The sequence below is a fragment of the Pseudophryne corroboree genome, chromosome 5 (assembly GCF_028390025.1).
Source record: "Pseudophryne corroboree isolate aPseCor3 chromosome 5, aPseCor3.hap2, whole genome shotgun sequence".
Taxonomy (NCBI): Eukaryota; Metazoa; Chordata; class Amphibia; order Anura; family Myobatrachidae; genus Pseudophryne; species Pseudophryne corroboree.
In genome coordinates, this window is record NC_086448.1 from 648298732 (window position 1) to 648314936 (window position 16205).

The following is a 16205-nucleotide window of genomic DNA, read 5'->3' on the forward strand; positions in this document are numbered from 1 at the left end:
TTTTATTTTGCTTTTCTTACAACTAAAGCAGTGCTCTCTGACCGCAAACACACACATCTCTCAAGCACAACGCTGACAATCATTTTACATGCAGCTTACCTCTAGTAAAGGCATTGGTGGGGTAATAATTGGATCTAAACGGCGGTCAGGTCCATACTGAATAGAGGTTTTCTCCTCCTTTGAACTATTTAAGCGAGGGCCTTGTATCTCCAAGTCCTGTCGTCCTCTGACCGACATTCCATTGGAAATGAATTTTGCTAAAAAATAATTTTTAGATTACAAACATAAATATTATATGACACACCGGGGTAGATTAACTAAGCGTTTAAAACAGAAAAGTGATAGTGTTGCCCATAGCATCCAGATTCTAACTATAATTTCTCTATTGCATTCTAGAAAACGACAGAATCTGAGAGGTTGCTATGGGCAACACCTCTACGTATCTGTTTAGAAGCTTTAGTAAATCTACTCCATAGTTGGTAACTATCATGCTAACAACTTTAGAAATTGAGCAGGACTTAGATAATGATACTGAACTAAAATACTACACAAGTGCAGTAAAGAGATTATATATATATATTTAACTAGCTATATTACAGAACGTTTCAGGTCATTGTAGGTCATGTGTCATGACCCCCTTAATGTACAAAGCTGTGTAATATATCGGCTTTTTGTAAATAAAAGATAGAAGCAAAATGCATATTTATATGTATATAATTAAGTCTTCATAATAAACTGCCAAAAATGGGAAAAAAAACAAAACAGGATTTTGATACCTACCGGTAAAGTCCATAGAGGATGCTGGGGTCCACTTCATGACCATGGGGTATAGACGGTTCCGCAGGAGCCATGGGATCTCTTAAGACTTTTCAATGGGTGTGAACTGGCTCCTCCCTCTATGCCCCTCCTACAGACCTCAGTTATAGGAACTGTGCACAGGGAGATGGACATTTCGAGGAAAGGATTTACTTTAAACTAGTGGTGAGATACATACCAGCTCACAGCTCAACCATGCCGCACAACATGGCATTCAACATAACACACGCCAACAGGCATGAACCAATTACAGCAACATGCTGAAACCAACACAACTTGTGTAACTCTAATAACAAAACTGCAGGTAAAGTACGCACTGGGATGGGCGCCCAGCATCCTCTACGGACTACAAGAAAAGGATTTACCGGTAGGTATCAAAATTCTGTTTTCTCATACGTCCTAGAAGATGCTGGGGTCCACTTCATGACCATGGGGTTTATACCAAAGCTCCAGTACGGGCGGGAGTGCGCGGATGACCCTGCAGCACCAATTGACCGAACTTGAGGTCTTCATCGGCCAAGTTGTCACACTTGTAGAATTTTGCAAATGTGTTTGACCCCGACCAAGTAGCTGCTCGGCAAAGTTGCAATGCCGAGACCCCCCGAGCAGCCGCCCAGGATGAGCCCACCTTCCTAGTGGAATGGGCTTTCACTGACGTCGGTAACGGCAATCCAGCCGTAGTATGAGCGTGCTGAATCTTACTTCTGATCCAACGCGCAATAGTCTGCTTGGAAGCAGGACACCCAATCTTGTTGGGAGCATACAGGACAAACAAAGACTCTGTTTTCCGTACTCGAGCTGTTCATAAATCTTCAAAGCCCTAACCACATCTAGAGACTTTGACTCAGTGAACGTGTCAGTAACTACTGGCACCACAATAGGTTGGTTTATGTGGAAAGATGAAACTACCTTCGGAAGAAAATGTTGACGAGTCCTCAACTCTGCCCTATCTTCATGGAAGATCAGGTAAGGGCTCTTGTGAGACAAGGCTCCCAATTCAGACACCCGCCGCGCGGATGCCAATGCCAAAAGCATCACCACTTTCAAATGAGAAACTTCAACTATATCTCTTGTAGAGGCTCAAACCAATCTGATTGAAGGAACTGCAACACCACATTAAGGTCCCATGGTGCCACTGGAGGCACAAATGGAGGTTGGATGTGCAGAACCCCTTTCACGAAGGTCTGAACCTCTGGAAGAGAGGCCAATTGTTTTTGGAAGGACACTGACAAGGCCGAAATCTGGACCTCGATTGATCCCAATCGTAGGCCCGCCTCCACACCAGCCTGCAGAAAAACGGAGAAAACGTCCCAACTCAAACTCCACACCAAGACACATTTTCTCCAAATATGGTGGTAATGTTTCGACGTTACTCCTTTCCTGGCCTGAATAAGGGTGGGGATGACTTCCTTGGGAATACCCTTTCGGGCTAGGATGCGGCGCTCAACAGCCATGCCGTCAAACATAGCCACGGTAAGTCTTGATACACGCACGGCCCCTGCTGCAGCAGATCCTCACGAAGAGGAAGAGGCAGAGGATCTTCTATGAGCAACTCCTGAAGATCTGGGTACCAAGCCCTCCTTGGCCAGTCTGGGGCAATGAAGATTGCTCGAACTCTTGTTCTTCTTATGAGCACTTTTGGGATCAGTGGAAGTGGAGGGAAGACATACACAGACCAGAACACCCACTGGGCCACCAGGGCATCCACTGCTATTGCTTGAGGGTCTCTCGACCGTGAACAATATTTCTGAAGCTTCTTGTTGAGACGAGATGCCATCATGTCTACTTGAGGAACTCCCCAAAGACTTGTCACCTCTGTGAAGACTTCTTGGTGTAGGCCCCACTCTCCTGGATGGAGATCGTGTCTGCTGAGGAAGTCTGCTTCCCAGTTGTCTACTCCCGGAATGAAAATTGCCGACAGAGCCTTTACATGTCTTTACATGTCTTTCTGCCCAGAGGAGGATCTTCGTCACCTCTGCCATTGCCGCTCTGCTTTTCGTTCCGCCCTGCCTGTTTATGTACGTGACTGCTGTTACATTGTCCGACTGGATCTGCACGGGATGATCTTAAAGAAGATGTACCGCTTGTTGAAGGCCGTTGTAAATGGCTCTCAATTCCAGCACGTTTATGTGAAGGCAGGCTTCCTGACTTGACCATTTTCCCTGGAAGCTTTCTCCCTGAGTGACAGCTCCCCAGCCTCGGAGACTTGCATCCGTGGTTACCAGGAGCCAGTCCTGAATCCCGAGCCTGCGTCCCTCTAGTAGGTGAGAACTGTGTAGCCACCAAAGGAGCGAAATCCTGGCTTTTGACGACGGGATTATCTTCCGGTGCATGTGAAGATGTGATCCCGACCACTTGTCCAACAGGTCCCACTGGAATACTCTGGCATGGAACCTGCCAAACTGTATGGCCTTGTAGGCCGCCACCATCTTCCCCAACAACCGAATGCACTGATGGATCGACACACTTGATGGTTTCAATATTTGTTTTACCATTTTCTGGATTTCCAGAGCCTTTTCCCCCCGGAAGAAAAATTCTCTGAACTTCTGTGTCCAGAATCATCCCGAGAAAAGACAATCTAGTAGTCGGTTCCAACTGTGACTTTGGATAATTTATGATCCAACCGTGTTGTTGGAGTTTAGACAGAGAGAGTGTGATGTTTTGTAACAACTGCTCCATGGATCTCGCCTTTATCAGTAGATCGTCTAGATAAGGAATTATATTGACTCCTTTTTGACACAGGAGAACCATCATCTCCGCAATCACCTTGGTGAATACCCTCGGCGCCGTGGAGAGACCGAAAGGTAACGTTTGGAATTGGTAATGGTAATCCTGAACCGCGAATCTCAGATAAGCCTGGTGAGGAGGATAAATGGGAACATGCAGGTAAGCATCCTTTATGTCTACAGACACCATGTAGTCCCCCTCCTCCAGACTGGAAATCACTGCCCTCAGTGATTCCATTTTGAACTTGAATCGTTTCAAGTAGAGATTCAGATTTTTTAGGTTTAGGATCGGTCTGACCGAGCCGTCCGTTTTCGTAACTACAAAAAGGCTCGATTAAAACCCTTCTCCTTGTTGTGACAAAGGTAACAGGACTATGACCTGATCCTGACATAATTTTTGGATTGCCGCTGTTACTGCTTCCCTTTCCGGAAGATAAGCTGGCAAGGTCGATTTGAAAAATCAACATGGTGGAGCATCTTAAAACTCCAGCTTGTATCCCTGGGACACTATTTGCAACACCCAGGGATCCAGGCCAGACAGAATCCAACCTTGGCTGAACAGTTTGAGACGTGCCCCCACCCGAGCGGCCTCCCGCAAAAGAGCCCCAGCGTCATGCTGAAGATTTGGCAGAAGTAGGGGTAGACTTCTGCTCCTGGGAACCTGAAGTCGCTGTGGACTTCTTTCCATTTCCTCTTCCCTTTCCTGCAAAGGGGGAACCTTGCTTTTTTGTATTTATTGGGCAGAAAGGACTGCATGTGTCTGTGATATGTCTTTTTTGCCATTGCAGAGGGCAAAAATGTCGACTTACCTGCGGTAGCCGCCGAAACTAACGCATCCAGTCCATCGCCAAATAAGGCCTCACCTTTATATGGGAGAGCCTCCATATTTCTTTTGGAATCTGCATCCGTGTTCCATTGGCGAATCCACAACGCCTGCCGAGCAGATACTGCCATGGTAGCGGCTTGTGAACTCAAGAGTCCAATATCTTTCATCGCTTCTAGCATGTATGCGGCAGCGTCTTTGATATTCCCTAACTTAAGGAGTATCTCATCTTTATCAATCGTGTCAATTCCTGATGACACGCTTTCTGACCATTTTTCAATAGCGCGACTCACCCACACGCAAGCAATAGTGGGCCTGAGCAGCGTACCATTAGCAACATAAATGGATTTCAATGTAGTTTCCATCTTTCGGTCTGCCGGCTCTTTTAGTGAAGCCGTGCCAGGTGCAGGGAGAATTACCTTCTTTGTCAACCTGGACAGTGCACTGTTTAACATAGGGGGTGTCTCCCATTTTTTCCTGTCCTCCACCGGTAAATGATAAGCTATCTGATGGGAAGGAGGGAAGGTGACCTTGGATTTCTTTTCTTTATAGAAATAAGCCTTCTCCTGAGGTACAGGGGTGGCTTCCGTGACTTTCAGCACTTCCCTTATAGCTACAATCATATATTGTATATTTTTTTTTGCCAATTTATGATCTATTTCTCTGGAGTCACTATCGTCGACACAAGAATCAGTGTCCTTGTCGGTATCAGTATTCACAATATTCGCAAATGGTCTCTTATGTGACCCAAGGGGGTCACTTGCGGATGGAAGAACAGAGCCCTGAAAAATCACATCTAGCACAGATTTTCTCCAGCACTCAGCATGAGATTCAGACTTATCTAATCTCCTATTGATATGATGCATACTATCACGTATTTCTTTCATCCATGCAGGCTCTTGGTGCACATTACAACTGTGTCCCTAAAATGCCTTCCTCCGGGGAGGAAGTCCCTGCTTCAGACATGTCACCCACGTGCACAACACACTCTCACAGACACACTGGGACTTATAGGGGACAGACCCACAGTAAAATCTGTCAGAGGGACACAGTTTAGGAGCAGCCAGTTCACAACCCAACGCCAAAGAAAAAATCCCTGTGCCGTGTACTTTGTACACAGAGACAAAATCCCTGTGTCGCGTACTCCGTACACAGAAACCTTTAAGCGCTATTATATTATGAACAACATGATTTAGCACCCAGGCCCCCTGGAGGAGGACCAGCGTCTTCTCTGCAGTCTGTGAATGAGAGAAAATGGCGCTGAACAGTGTGCTGGCTGCCTGAGGAAGCTCCGCCCCCCGCAATGGCGCGTTTCTCCTCAGAGATTTTTCACACAATATTTATACTGGCGGGGGTAGGGCTGTGCCTTGGCATCTTATGCCCCCTTTTATCCAGTTTACGAGGTTATTTGCTGCCCAGGGCACCCCCCCCCCCCCCCCCCCAGTGCCCTGCACTCTGCAGTGCCTGTGTATGTGTGGGCAGCAATGGCGCGCTGCGCTCCCGCCAGTCACGCTGTACCTCAGCCGTCACGTCACTTAATTGAAGATCTATCTTCTTACACTCACCTGTCTTCTGACTTCTGGCTCTGTGAGGGGGGGTGACGGCGTGCTGTGGGAGTGAGCATCTAGACACGGCTAGCATTCAGTTCCCTTCAGGAGCTAATGGTGTCCTGTCAGCCAGAAGCAGGGCCATGAAACTCTTCAGGAAGTTGGTTCCTACTTCTGCCCCCTCAGTCCCACGAAGCAGGGAGACTGTTGCCAGCAGTTCTCCCTGAAAATAAAAAACCTAACATAAGTCTTTTCAGAGAAACTCAGTAGAGCTCCTCAGAGTGCATCCAGTCTGCCTGGGCACATTTCTAAAACTGAGGTCTGGAGGAGGGGCATAGAGGGAGGAGCCAGTTCACACCAATTGAAAATTCTTAAGAGTGCCCATGGCTCCTGCGGAACCGTCTATACCCCATGGTCATGAAGTGGACCCCAGCATCCTCTAGGACCGGGGTGGGGAACCTTCGTCCCGCGGGCCGTATAAGGCCCACGAAGCCGTTTGGTCCGGCCCACCCGCTCCTCTCAGTGAGACACGCCGCCGAACTGTCCGGCGGCAGCGTCTCAGCTGTCAACACACGGAGGAGAGCGTGGCTATTGTCGGGCGGCGGCGTGTAGGACTTGAAACCAGCCGCCGGTTCGTGAGCCAATCAGAGCTCGCGGGCCGGCAGCCAATCAGGAACCGCTGCTGCCGGTCCGCGAGCTCTGATTGGCTCTCGTTTCAAGTCTTACACGCTGCAGCCTAACATAGCCGCGCTCTCCTCCGTGTCCCCGCCGAAAGGAGCGGTAAGCGGGACGGCATCTGTATACCTGGCACTGTGGGGGCATCTGTATACCTGGCACTGTGGGGGCATCTGTATACCTGGCACTGTGGGACATCTGTATACCTGGCACTGTGGGGGCATTTGTATACCTGGCACTGTGAGGGGCATCTGTATACCTGGCACTGTGAGGGGCATCTGTATACCTGGCACTGTGAGGGGCACTGTGGGACATCTGTATACCTGGCACTGTGGGGGCATTTGTATACCTGGCACTGTGAGGGGCATCTGTATACCTGGCACTGTGGGGGGCATCTGTATACCTGGCACTGTGAGGGGCATCTGTATACCTGGCACTGTGAGGGGCATCTGTATACCTGGCACTGTGAGGGGCATCTGTATACCTGGCACTGTGAGGGGCATCTGTATACCTGGCACTGTGAGGGGCATTTGTATGCCTGGCACTGTGGGGGCATCTGTATACCTGGCACTGTGGGGGAGTATATGAAGTATATGGAGTGGCTAGTTATTAAGTGGCAGCTAATATCAATAGCAGTGTTATACCTGTGTTTCACTGGTTGCATCTTCAGCTGATATTTGGAATTGACTCCTGTCTCTCCTTTTCACCAACAGGTAACTAATGCAGAGGGCTGACCACTGTTTCTAGCTAAAAGGATATATTTGGTAACTAATGCAGAGGGCTGACCACTGTTTCTAGCTAAAGGATATATTTGGTAACTAAAGCAGAGGGCTGACCACTGTTTCTAGCTAAAGGATATACCGTATTTTTCGGACCATAAGACGCACCTGACCATAAGACGCACCTAGTTTTTAGAGGAGGAAAACAGGAAAAAAAATATTCTGAACCAAATAGTGTAATATAATATTTAATAAACTATAACAGAATAGCATTTGAACTCAACAGTGGCATTAAGAACCATTATCACTGTCATTAACAACGGTTTGAGTACGGTACTCTAGTTTTATGGAAACCCCAAGAACTCATCATCGCTAGAGTCAGAATTTATGAAGCTCATTTGCTCACAATCACTGACATCACTTTCTTCGCTGTCTTCATATAAGATACCGTCTTCACTTCCATCTAAGGCATTGGTAATGCCACATTTTTTGAATGAATATACAACAATCTCCTCCTTCACTGAGTCCCATGATCTTTTTACCCATTCACAAACTTGAGTGATGGTGGGCCTCTTCATTCGTCCAGTATGTGTCAGATCATGATTACCAGCAGCCATCCATTTGTTCCACTCTTCTCTCATAAAGACCTTAAATGGCTTGTTGATGGAAACATCAAGAGGTTGCAACTGGCTGGTAAGACCTCCGGGAATTACAGCTAGATGAGTCTACACTTCTCTGAAGCACTTTTTTGTTGGTTCGCTAATATGTGCTCTAAACTGGTCAAGCACTAATAAAGCAGGTTTTTTCAGAAGTCCTCCAGGACGTTTGGCCCACACCTTTTCAACCCATATTCTCATTCCATTTTCATCCATCCATCCTTTGTCATGTACATGTACAACAACTCCTCGCGGAATCACTTCTTTTGGAAATGTTTTCCTCTTGAAAATCAACATGGGTGGCAATTTGGTGCCATCGGCACAGCAGGACAACACAGTAGTGTAATGGGTCTTCTCATGCCCTGAAGTTTTCACAGTGATGGTTTTGGCACCCTTCAGATCTACAGTCCTATTAGATGGCACATCAAAGGTTAGCGGGACTTCATCCATATTCCCAATCTGGCCAATTTCAAAGCCATTTTTCTTCCTAGCATCAATAACAAATTTATGAAAGGACAGAATTTTAGATTCATACTCTTTTGGCATTTTTTGCGCAATTCTAGTTTTGGTCCGCATAGCAAGACCACATCGCTTCATAAATCTGTAGCACCATGATGGTGATCCTGTAAAATCCTGAATGCCTTTCTCTATAGAAATGCGTTTCGCTTCAAATATGATCATTTTTGTTGAGACAGAGAAGCCATTATTCCGGTGACGTATGATCCATTCTTTCATGTCCACCTCCAACTGTGGCCACTTTGCAACATGCCCACGGAAAGTGTGCTTACTTTTATCTGCTTTTTGCAGCTGATCCTCCTGTTTCCTCCACTCTCTAATCATTTTTTCAGTTGGAGGAGGTCCAAAATGTCTCTCCGCTGCTCTGTTTCCATGCTCCTTAGCATATTTTACTACCTCTAGTTTAAAAGGATTTTTATATGCTAGCCTTTTCTGCTTTATCATCCTTGCAATGGTCGCGGATTGGCCTCCCTAGTTTTCACCGACTCCTACAATACAGAAGATAAGCCTGCCTCAGTGTCTAATGTGGCTGGGTTCAGCTCAACTAGAATATGATAGCACAAACAGAATCTACGGTATCTATCACAGCAACCGCTGCATCTCTGCCACCCTCCTTCATCCCTCATCGTATATAGCGCAGCAGATTCCGTTACAGTGTCTTATATAGCGCAGCAGGTTCCGTTACAGTGTCTCATATAGCGCAGCAGATTCCGTTACAGTGTCTCATATAGCGCAGCAGGTTCCGTTAGTGTCTTATATAGCGCAGCAGATTCCGTTACAGTGTCTTATATAGCGCAGCAGGTTCCGTTACAGTGTCTTATATAGCGCAGCAGATTCCGTTACAGTGTCTTATATAGCGCAGCAGATTCCGTTACAGTGTCTTATATAGCGCAGCAGATTCCGTTACAGTGTCTTATATAGCGCAGCAGATTCCGTTACAGTCTTATATAGCGCAGCAGATTCCGTTACAGTGTCTTATATAGCGCAGCAGATTCCGTTACAGTGTCTTATATAGCGCAGCAGGTTCCGTTACAGTGTCTTATATAGCGCAGCAGATTCCGTTACAGTGTCTTATATAGCGCAGCAGATTCCGTTACAGAGTCTTATATAGCGCAGCAGATTCCGTTACAGTGTCTTATATAGCGCAGCAGATTCCGTTACAGTGTCTTATATAGCGCAGCAGGTTCCGTTACAGTGTCTTATATAGCGCAGCAGATTCCGTTACAGTGTCTTATATAGCGCAGCAGATTCCGTTACAGAGTCTTATATAGCGCAGCAGATTCCGTTACAGTGTCTTATATAGCGCAGCAGGTTCCGTTACAGTGTCTTATATAGCGCAGCAGATTCCGTTACAGTGTCTCATATAGCGCAGCAGATTCCGTTACAGTGTCTTATATAGCGCAGCAAATTCTTTTGCGCTTTACAATTGTAAATAGAGATAAAACAAATTGGGTAACAACAGACAGACTTGGAGGTAAGAGGGCCCTGCTGCAAGCTTACAATCTATACTGTAGACACAGACATCAGCTTTACAGGCCATTTACAGAGAATACGGTACACAGATTTTTCTGGGACAGTGTGTGACAGAGGCAGCCACACAAGCACAGCCATAGTACACAGTACAGAGCAGACGAGAACCTTTTTACCTCACAACATACAGTATTAGGAACTTTAAAAAAAATCCCCATTCATTATAAATTGAAGCAGCATCATGGCTCTTCACTTACTACCACTACTATACCAGTACTGTATGGTAGTATATGGGTACCTTAAGAAAGAGGTGAGGGGGGGGGGGGGGGGGGGGGGGGGGGAGTCACTTTATTGTGGCAAATGTGTACAGATGGTTCCCAGCATCCAGCCCGAAGCACACTACTCTGAGGACTCGGAGGAGGTGAGGGGAGGGAGCGGGGGAGCCACGTGATGCCGCCTCAGATGACGGCTAGGCGGCAGCAGCAGCAGTACCGTACTTTGGAGGAGGCGAGGGGAGGAACCACGTGATGCCGCCTCAGATGACGGCTAAGCAGCAGCAGCAGCAGACCCGCCGCTTCCCGCACTCGTAATTGCTGCCTCTCCCACGCAGTGCGCTCCCACCCAGCACATTGAGAGCGCATTGAGAGCTCTCCATAAGGTTTTTACTGTTACCTATATGTTTTTATGTTACTCGGACCATAAGACGCATATTCGGACCATAAGACGCATGTACTTTTCCCCCCATATTTTTTTGGAGAAAAAGTGCGTCTTATGGTCCGAAAAATACGGTATTTGGTAACTAATGCAGAGGGCTGACCACTGTTTCTAGCTAAAGGATATATTTGGTAACTAATGCAGAGGGCTGACCACTGTTTCTAGCTAAAGGATATATTTGGTAACTAATGCAGAGGGCTGACCACTGTTTCTAGCTAAAGGATATATTTGGTAACTAATGCAGAGGGCTGACCACTGTTTCTAGCTAAAGGATATATTTGGTAACTAATGCAGAGGGCTGACCACTGTTTCTAGCTAAAGGATATATTTGGTAAATTGTTAAGTGGATTAATATCTGTAGTCAGCAAAAACTTTGTGATTGACTGGGTTTAGTGATCTCACATTTGGTAGTGATTAACACCTTTTGGAGGAGGGTTGCTGTGTGGGGGAGGGGGTTGTAATCACAAAGAGCTTGTGTTTGTAGACTTACTTAACCAGTACAGCATAGGACGCCAGGCCTATTAGGACGCTGCAGTGGCTAGTGTATGAAGTGGCAGCTAATATCAATAGCAGTGTTATACCTGTGTTAAACCGAAGGAAAACAGAAGGCAAACAAACTAATAAGATAACAAACGACTGCATTACAACCTAAATACTCTGGAACTTTATGTGGCCTCTCCTCGCCACAAACATGAGAACACCAAGACCAGGCTTACCACCTCTCTGGCTGAGAACATCAAGTCTGCCCCTGGGCCTAACCATCAAGATGAACAGGGAACTGTGGGGGAAGAGGACCAGGATCAGCAGGGACATCACCATTGCGTCTGAGTATGCCCCCCACATTCTCCTTCCCACCCGTACTAAGATCTGATCAAAATGTTATCCCACTCCTACTTCTGCCACTAGTTACCTGCTATTGTGTTTTTGTTTTTTTCTTTCCTCTTCATTGCTCGCTTCCACCCCACCATGTGTTTTCCTGTAATGTTTACCTCCACTGATTGCACACCTTTCCATTGTGCCCTACATGCAGGGTACATCATACTACTACATAAACATCAGTTTTCCAATATATGAACTTGGCCTTGTATGGCTCACCTCCCACAGTGTAACCTTCAAAGTGCGCCCAACATGGCTGCCCCATATGGTACACTTGTGGATGGGATGAAAAATACATGGACCTTGTGGTTTTGTTGGAACCCTACTCTAAACTGTAGGACTCTGAAATCACCCCCATTTTGTGTCATCTCTTCTAGGGGTAGACTATTCCACCCTGGGTAATCCTACGCGGAGCGCCCAAGATGGCTGCTGCACTTGGTACCTGTGAGGGTGGAATACACAACCCTTGGAAGTCATTACCCAAAATACCTGCACCAATCCTGCGTTATGCTTTCTGTGGGCTTAAGGTTTTTCTTTTATGTCTGTGTTGCTTGTCTATTGTTGTATTACTCAAATCCTCTGTATCATGTGTATTGTTTTTGATGTCTGTAAAGTGCCTTGAGTCCTGTTGGAGAAAGAGCGCTATATAAATAAAATTATTATTATTATTATCTGTATACCTGGCACTGTGAGGGGCATTTGTATACCTGGCACTGTGGGGGACATCTGTATACCTGGCACTGAGGGACATCTATATACCTGGCACTGAGGGGCATTTGTATACCTGGCACTGTGGGGACATCTGTATACCTGGCACTGTGAGGAGCATTTGTATACCTGGCACTGTGGGGGCATTTGTATACCTGGCACTGTGGGGGCATTTGTATACCTGGCACTGTGGGGGCATCTGTATACCTGGCACTGTGGGGGGCATCTGTATACCTGGCACTGTGGGGGGCATCTGTATACCTGGCACTGTGGGGGGCATCTGTATGCGTGGCACTGTGAGGGGTATTTGTATACCTGGCACTGTGGGGGCATCTGTATACCTGGCACTGTGAGGGGCAATTGTGAATCTGGCACTGCACTATTGGGGGCATGTGTGTATCATGTGCCATTTTAACTGGCCACACCCATTTTTTTGGCGCATGCGGGGGCAGACTTGTATGGCCCCCGAAGGATTTTATAAATATCCAAATGGCCCTCGGTAGAAAAAAGGTTCCCCACCCCTGCTCTAGGAAGTACGAGGGGGAAAAAAAAATAAAAAAGGTCTAATCCAAAAGAGCATTGTGTAAATAATCTACATGATAGCTGAATGAAAATCAAAACTGAAAATCATGTTACCGGTTGGTACACTGTTGGGAGGGGTGACCCCATCCAGGCTGTTAGTACTTTGAATAGTGCTCAGATTGTAGACAACACCAAGGATATGCAACTCCCCGGTTTGAAGAGGAAATAACTTTAATCTTGCCTGTAATAAGAATGCAAGGTACAGTTCCATAAGATTAAAAAAAGTCATCAATGATTTTCCAGTTATCACAAATCATAAATAATATAAGCAATGTTTAACACACTAACAGTTCTTCCATGGGGTCCATTCTATTAGATACAAAAGTAGCGAGAGCTGAGCCACGGCACCGCAACACTCACCCCTTGAGGCCCGATCGCACATATTTTTGTATGCAGCCCTATGGGCTGTGAACAAGAATCAGCATGTCCAGAGGCATATAGCTTACCCTTACTTGCACTGCGAGGGGCTCAGAGCTAACATGATCGACCATTACACGTTAAATTTCAAATGAGAAATATTTACATTCATATCAATCCTATAACTAAAATCGGAGTTTCGACAACAATGAAATAATCTGAACAGACAAACATGGATTTAAAAATAATATACTTACTATTTTTGTTTCTTCGTTGTTTATTAAAAATTCACTTATATCTTCTGTGCCAATTATATCACTGAAACTTTTGCCCTGAATAAGAAAAAAAAAGCTATTTTAACATTTCCAAATTAGGGAGACCAACCTTGTCTCACTCATCTCAAACATATTACTTCTACAGCTGGGTACACACTGGAGCGAAGTGATTCCAAAATGCCGTTGCCATGATTGTTCCGACCTCCATTAACATAGCTGCAGTCTGTACGGGCAATCTGGGTTGATGAGCATTTGTTTCCAATGTCAGAACAAATGACAGTCATCCCAGCGTGTACCCAGCTTTACCCTACCAGGACCACATAGGCCATATCTAGACCTAGGGAGTAATTAAATCAGCCACGGTAATATCCCTGGAGGATATTCAATTAGTCCCAAAAGCCGGTACTCAGAGATTTTGTTTCACCTGCCTAAGGCAGTCCAGGATAAAAAAAAAAAAAAAATATCCACGATATCAGCCGCATTTGTTCTTAAAAACACATAGGAGCCGCGATAAGTTCAAGGACCTGTGTGTTTTCACCTGAAAATGGAAAAACATTTGGGAGCAAATACGGGAATTGATTTAATTGTGCAGAATATTTTTTACCCATGGCTGATTTCATTCCACCCCTTCTATACATGTAACCTACAACAAGCAGAACACTCAGTACTAGTAGCACCAATCTGAATATGCAAGTCAGGTTGCAAAAAGTACAGTATGCATTGGAAAAATTAGTAGATTTTGTTTTTAATCGCCACGTTTTTAAATGCCACATAACGAGCACGGATGGTGTAATGGTTAGCATTACTGCCTCACAGCAAGGAGTTCATGGGTTCGAATCTCACCATGCCTCTACCTGTGTGGCGTTTATATATTCTCACCCGTTCTTGCGTGGGTTTCCTCCCATGAGGTACTCCGGTTTCCTCCCACAATTCAAAAATATACTGATAGATTAATTGGCTTCTAATACAATTAACCCTAGCGTTAATATGTGTGTGCGCACACGTGGTAAGGAATACAGCATGTAAGCTACACTTGTGCAGGGACTGATGTGAATATTCTCTGTAAAGAGCTGCAGAATGTGTGTGCGCTAAATAAATAACTGGTGGTAGTAATAATAATAGGCTTTTAATTACCTACCGATAAATCCTTCTCTCGTAGTCCGTAGAGGATGCTGGGGTCCACATTAGTACCATGGGGTATAGACGGGTCCACTAGGAGCCATTGGCACTTTAAGAGTTTGAGAGTGTGGGCTGGCTCCTACCTCTATGCTCCTCCTACCAGACTCAGTCTAGAAACTGTGCCCGAGGAGACGGACATCTTCGAGAGAAGGATTATACACAGATAGTGGCAAGATTCACACCAGTTCACACACAAGGAAAACCAAGCTAACTAGCTTGAAACATCAGCAACGGCTGAACAATATTACTTACCAAGTAACGAAACAGTACTTACCAAGAACTAAGCAGTACTGAACCAAGTAACCACTGCAGGATCACGAAGCGCTGGGCAGGCGCCCAGCATCCTCTACAGACTACAAGAAAAGGATAATTAAAATACTATTTTCTCTTACGTCCTAGAGGATGCTGGGGTCCACGTTAGTACCATGGGGATGTACCAAAGCTCCCAGAACGGTAGAGAGAGCACGGAGGCTCCTGCCGAATTGATTGACCAAACTTCAGGTCCTCAGAGGCCAAAGTATCGAACTTGTAGAACTTTGCGAACGCGTTCGACCACGACCAAGTAGCCGCTCGGCATAGTTGTAAAGCTGAGACACCCCGGGCAGCCGCCCAGGAAAAACCCACCTTACGAGTAGAGTGGGCCTTAACAGACGTAGGACACGGCAGGCCTGCCGTAGAATACGCATGCTGGATAGTGAACCTGATCCAGCGAGAGATCGACTGCTTAGAAGCAGGACACCAAATTTTCTTGGGATCATACAGAACAAACAAAGTCCGATTTTCTGTGACAAGCAGTCCTCTTCACATAGATTTTTAGAGCCCTTACAACATCTAAGGACTTTGATGAAAGTGAGGAGTCAGTAGCAACTGGCATCACAATAGGTTGGTTGATATGAAATGCCGACACAACCTTCGGAAGGAACTGCGGACATGTCCTGAGCTCAACTCTATCTTCATGGAAGATCAAGTATGGGCTTTTACATGACAAAGCCCCCCAACTCCGACACACGTCTAGCAGAAGTCAAGGCAAACAAAATGACAGCCTCCCACGTGAGAAACTTGACCTCAACCTCCTGTAGAGGCTCAAACCAGTCAGACTGGAGGAACTGAAACACCACGTTAAGGTCCCAGGGTGCCGTAGGTGGCACAAAGGGAGGCTGGATGTGCAGAACTACCTTTAAAAAGGTCTGAACCTCAGGGAGGGCAGCCAACTGTTTCTGGAAAAAAATGGATAGGGCCGAAATCTGGACCTGTACGGTACCTAATCTCAGGCCCATATCCACACCTGCTTGGAGGAAGAGGAGAAACCGTCCAAGATGAAACTCCACCGTAGGAAACCTCTTGGATTCACACCAAGACACACATTTTTTCCAAATGCGATGGTAATGTTTAGACGTTATTCCTTTCCTAGCCTGTATCAGTATAGGAATGCCCTTCCAAGCTAGTATCTGGCGTTCAACCTCCATGCCGTCAAACGTAGCCGTGGTAAGTCTTGCTAAGCAAACGGCCCCTGCTGCAGCAGGTCCTCCCAAAGAGGAGATCCAAAAGATTCGCGTACCAAGCCCT

The 16205-nt window shown here is 46.1% G+C and overlaps 1 protein-coding gene across 7 annotated transcripts in view; it reads right to left on the minus strand.

Annotated features, from left to right (window-relative positions):
- TRAPPC8 (trafficking protein particle complex subunit 8) overlaps positions 1-16205 on the minus strand; it is a 324404-nt gene that overhangs the window by 89361 nt on the left and 218838 nt on the right. For all 7 annotated transcript variants that reach the window (XM_063923649.1, XM_063923654.1, XM_063923653.1 and 4 more), the window contains 3 exons: positions 13443-13517; positions 12883-13009; positions 100-257 (listed from right to left, as the gene is read on the minus strand). In XM_063923649.1, coding sequence (XP_063779719.1) covers positions 100-257; positions 12883-13009; positions 13443-13517 — 360 coding nt within the window. The remainder of the gene's footprint in view (positions 1-99; positions 258-12882; positions 13010-13442; positions 13518-16205) is intronic.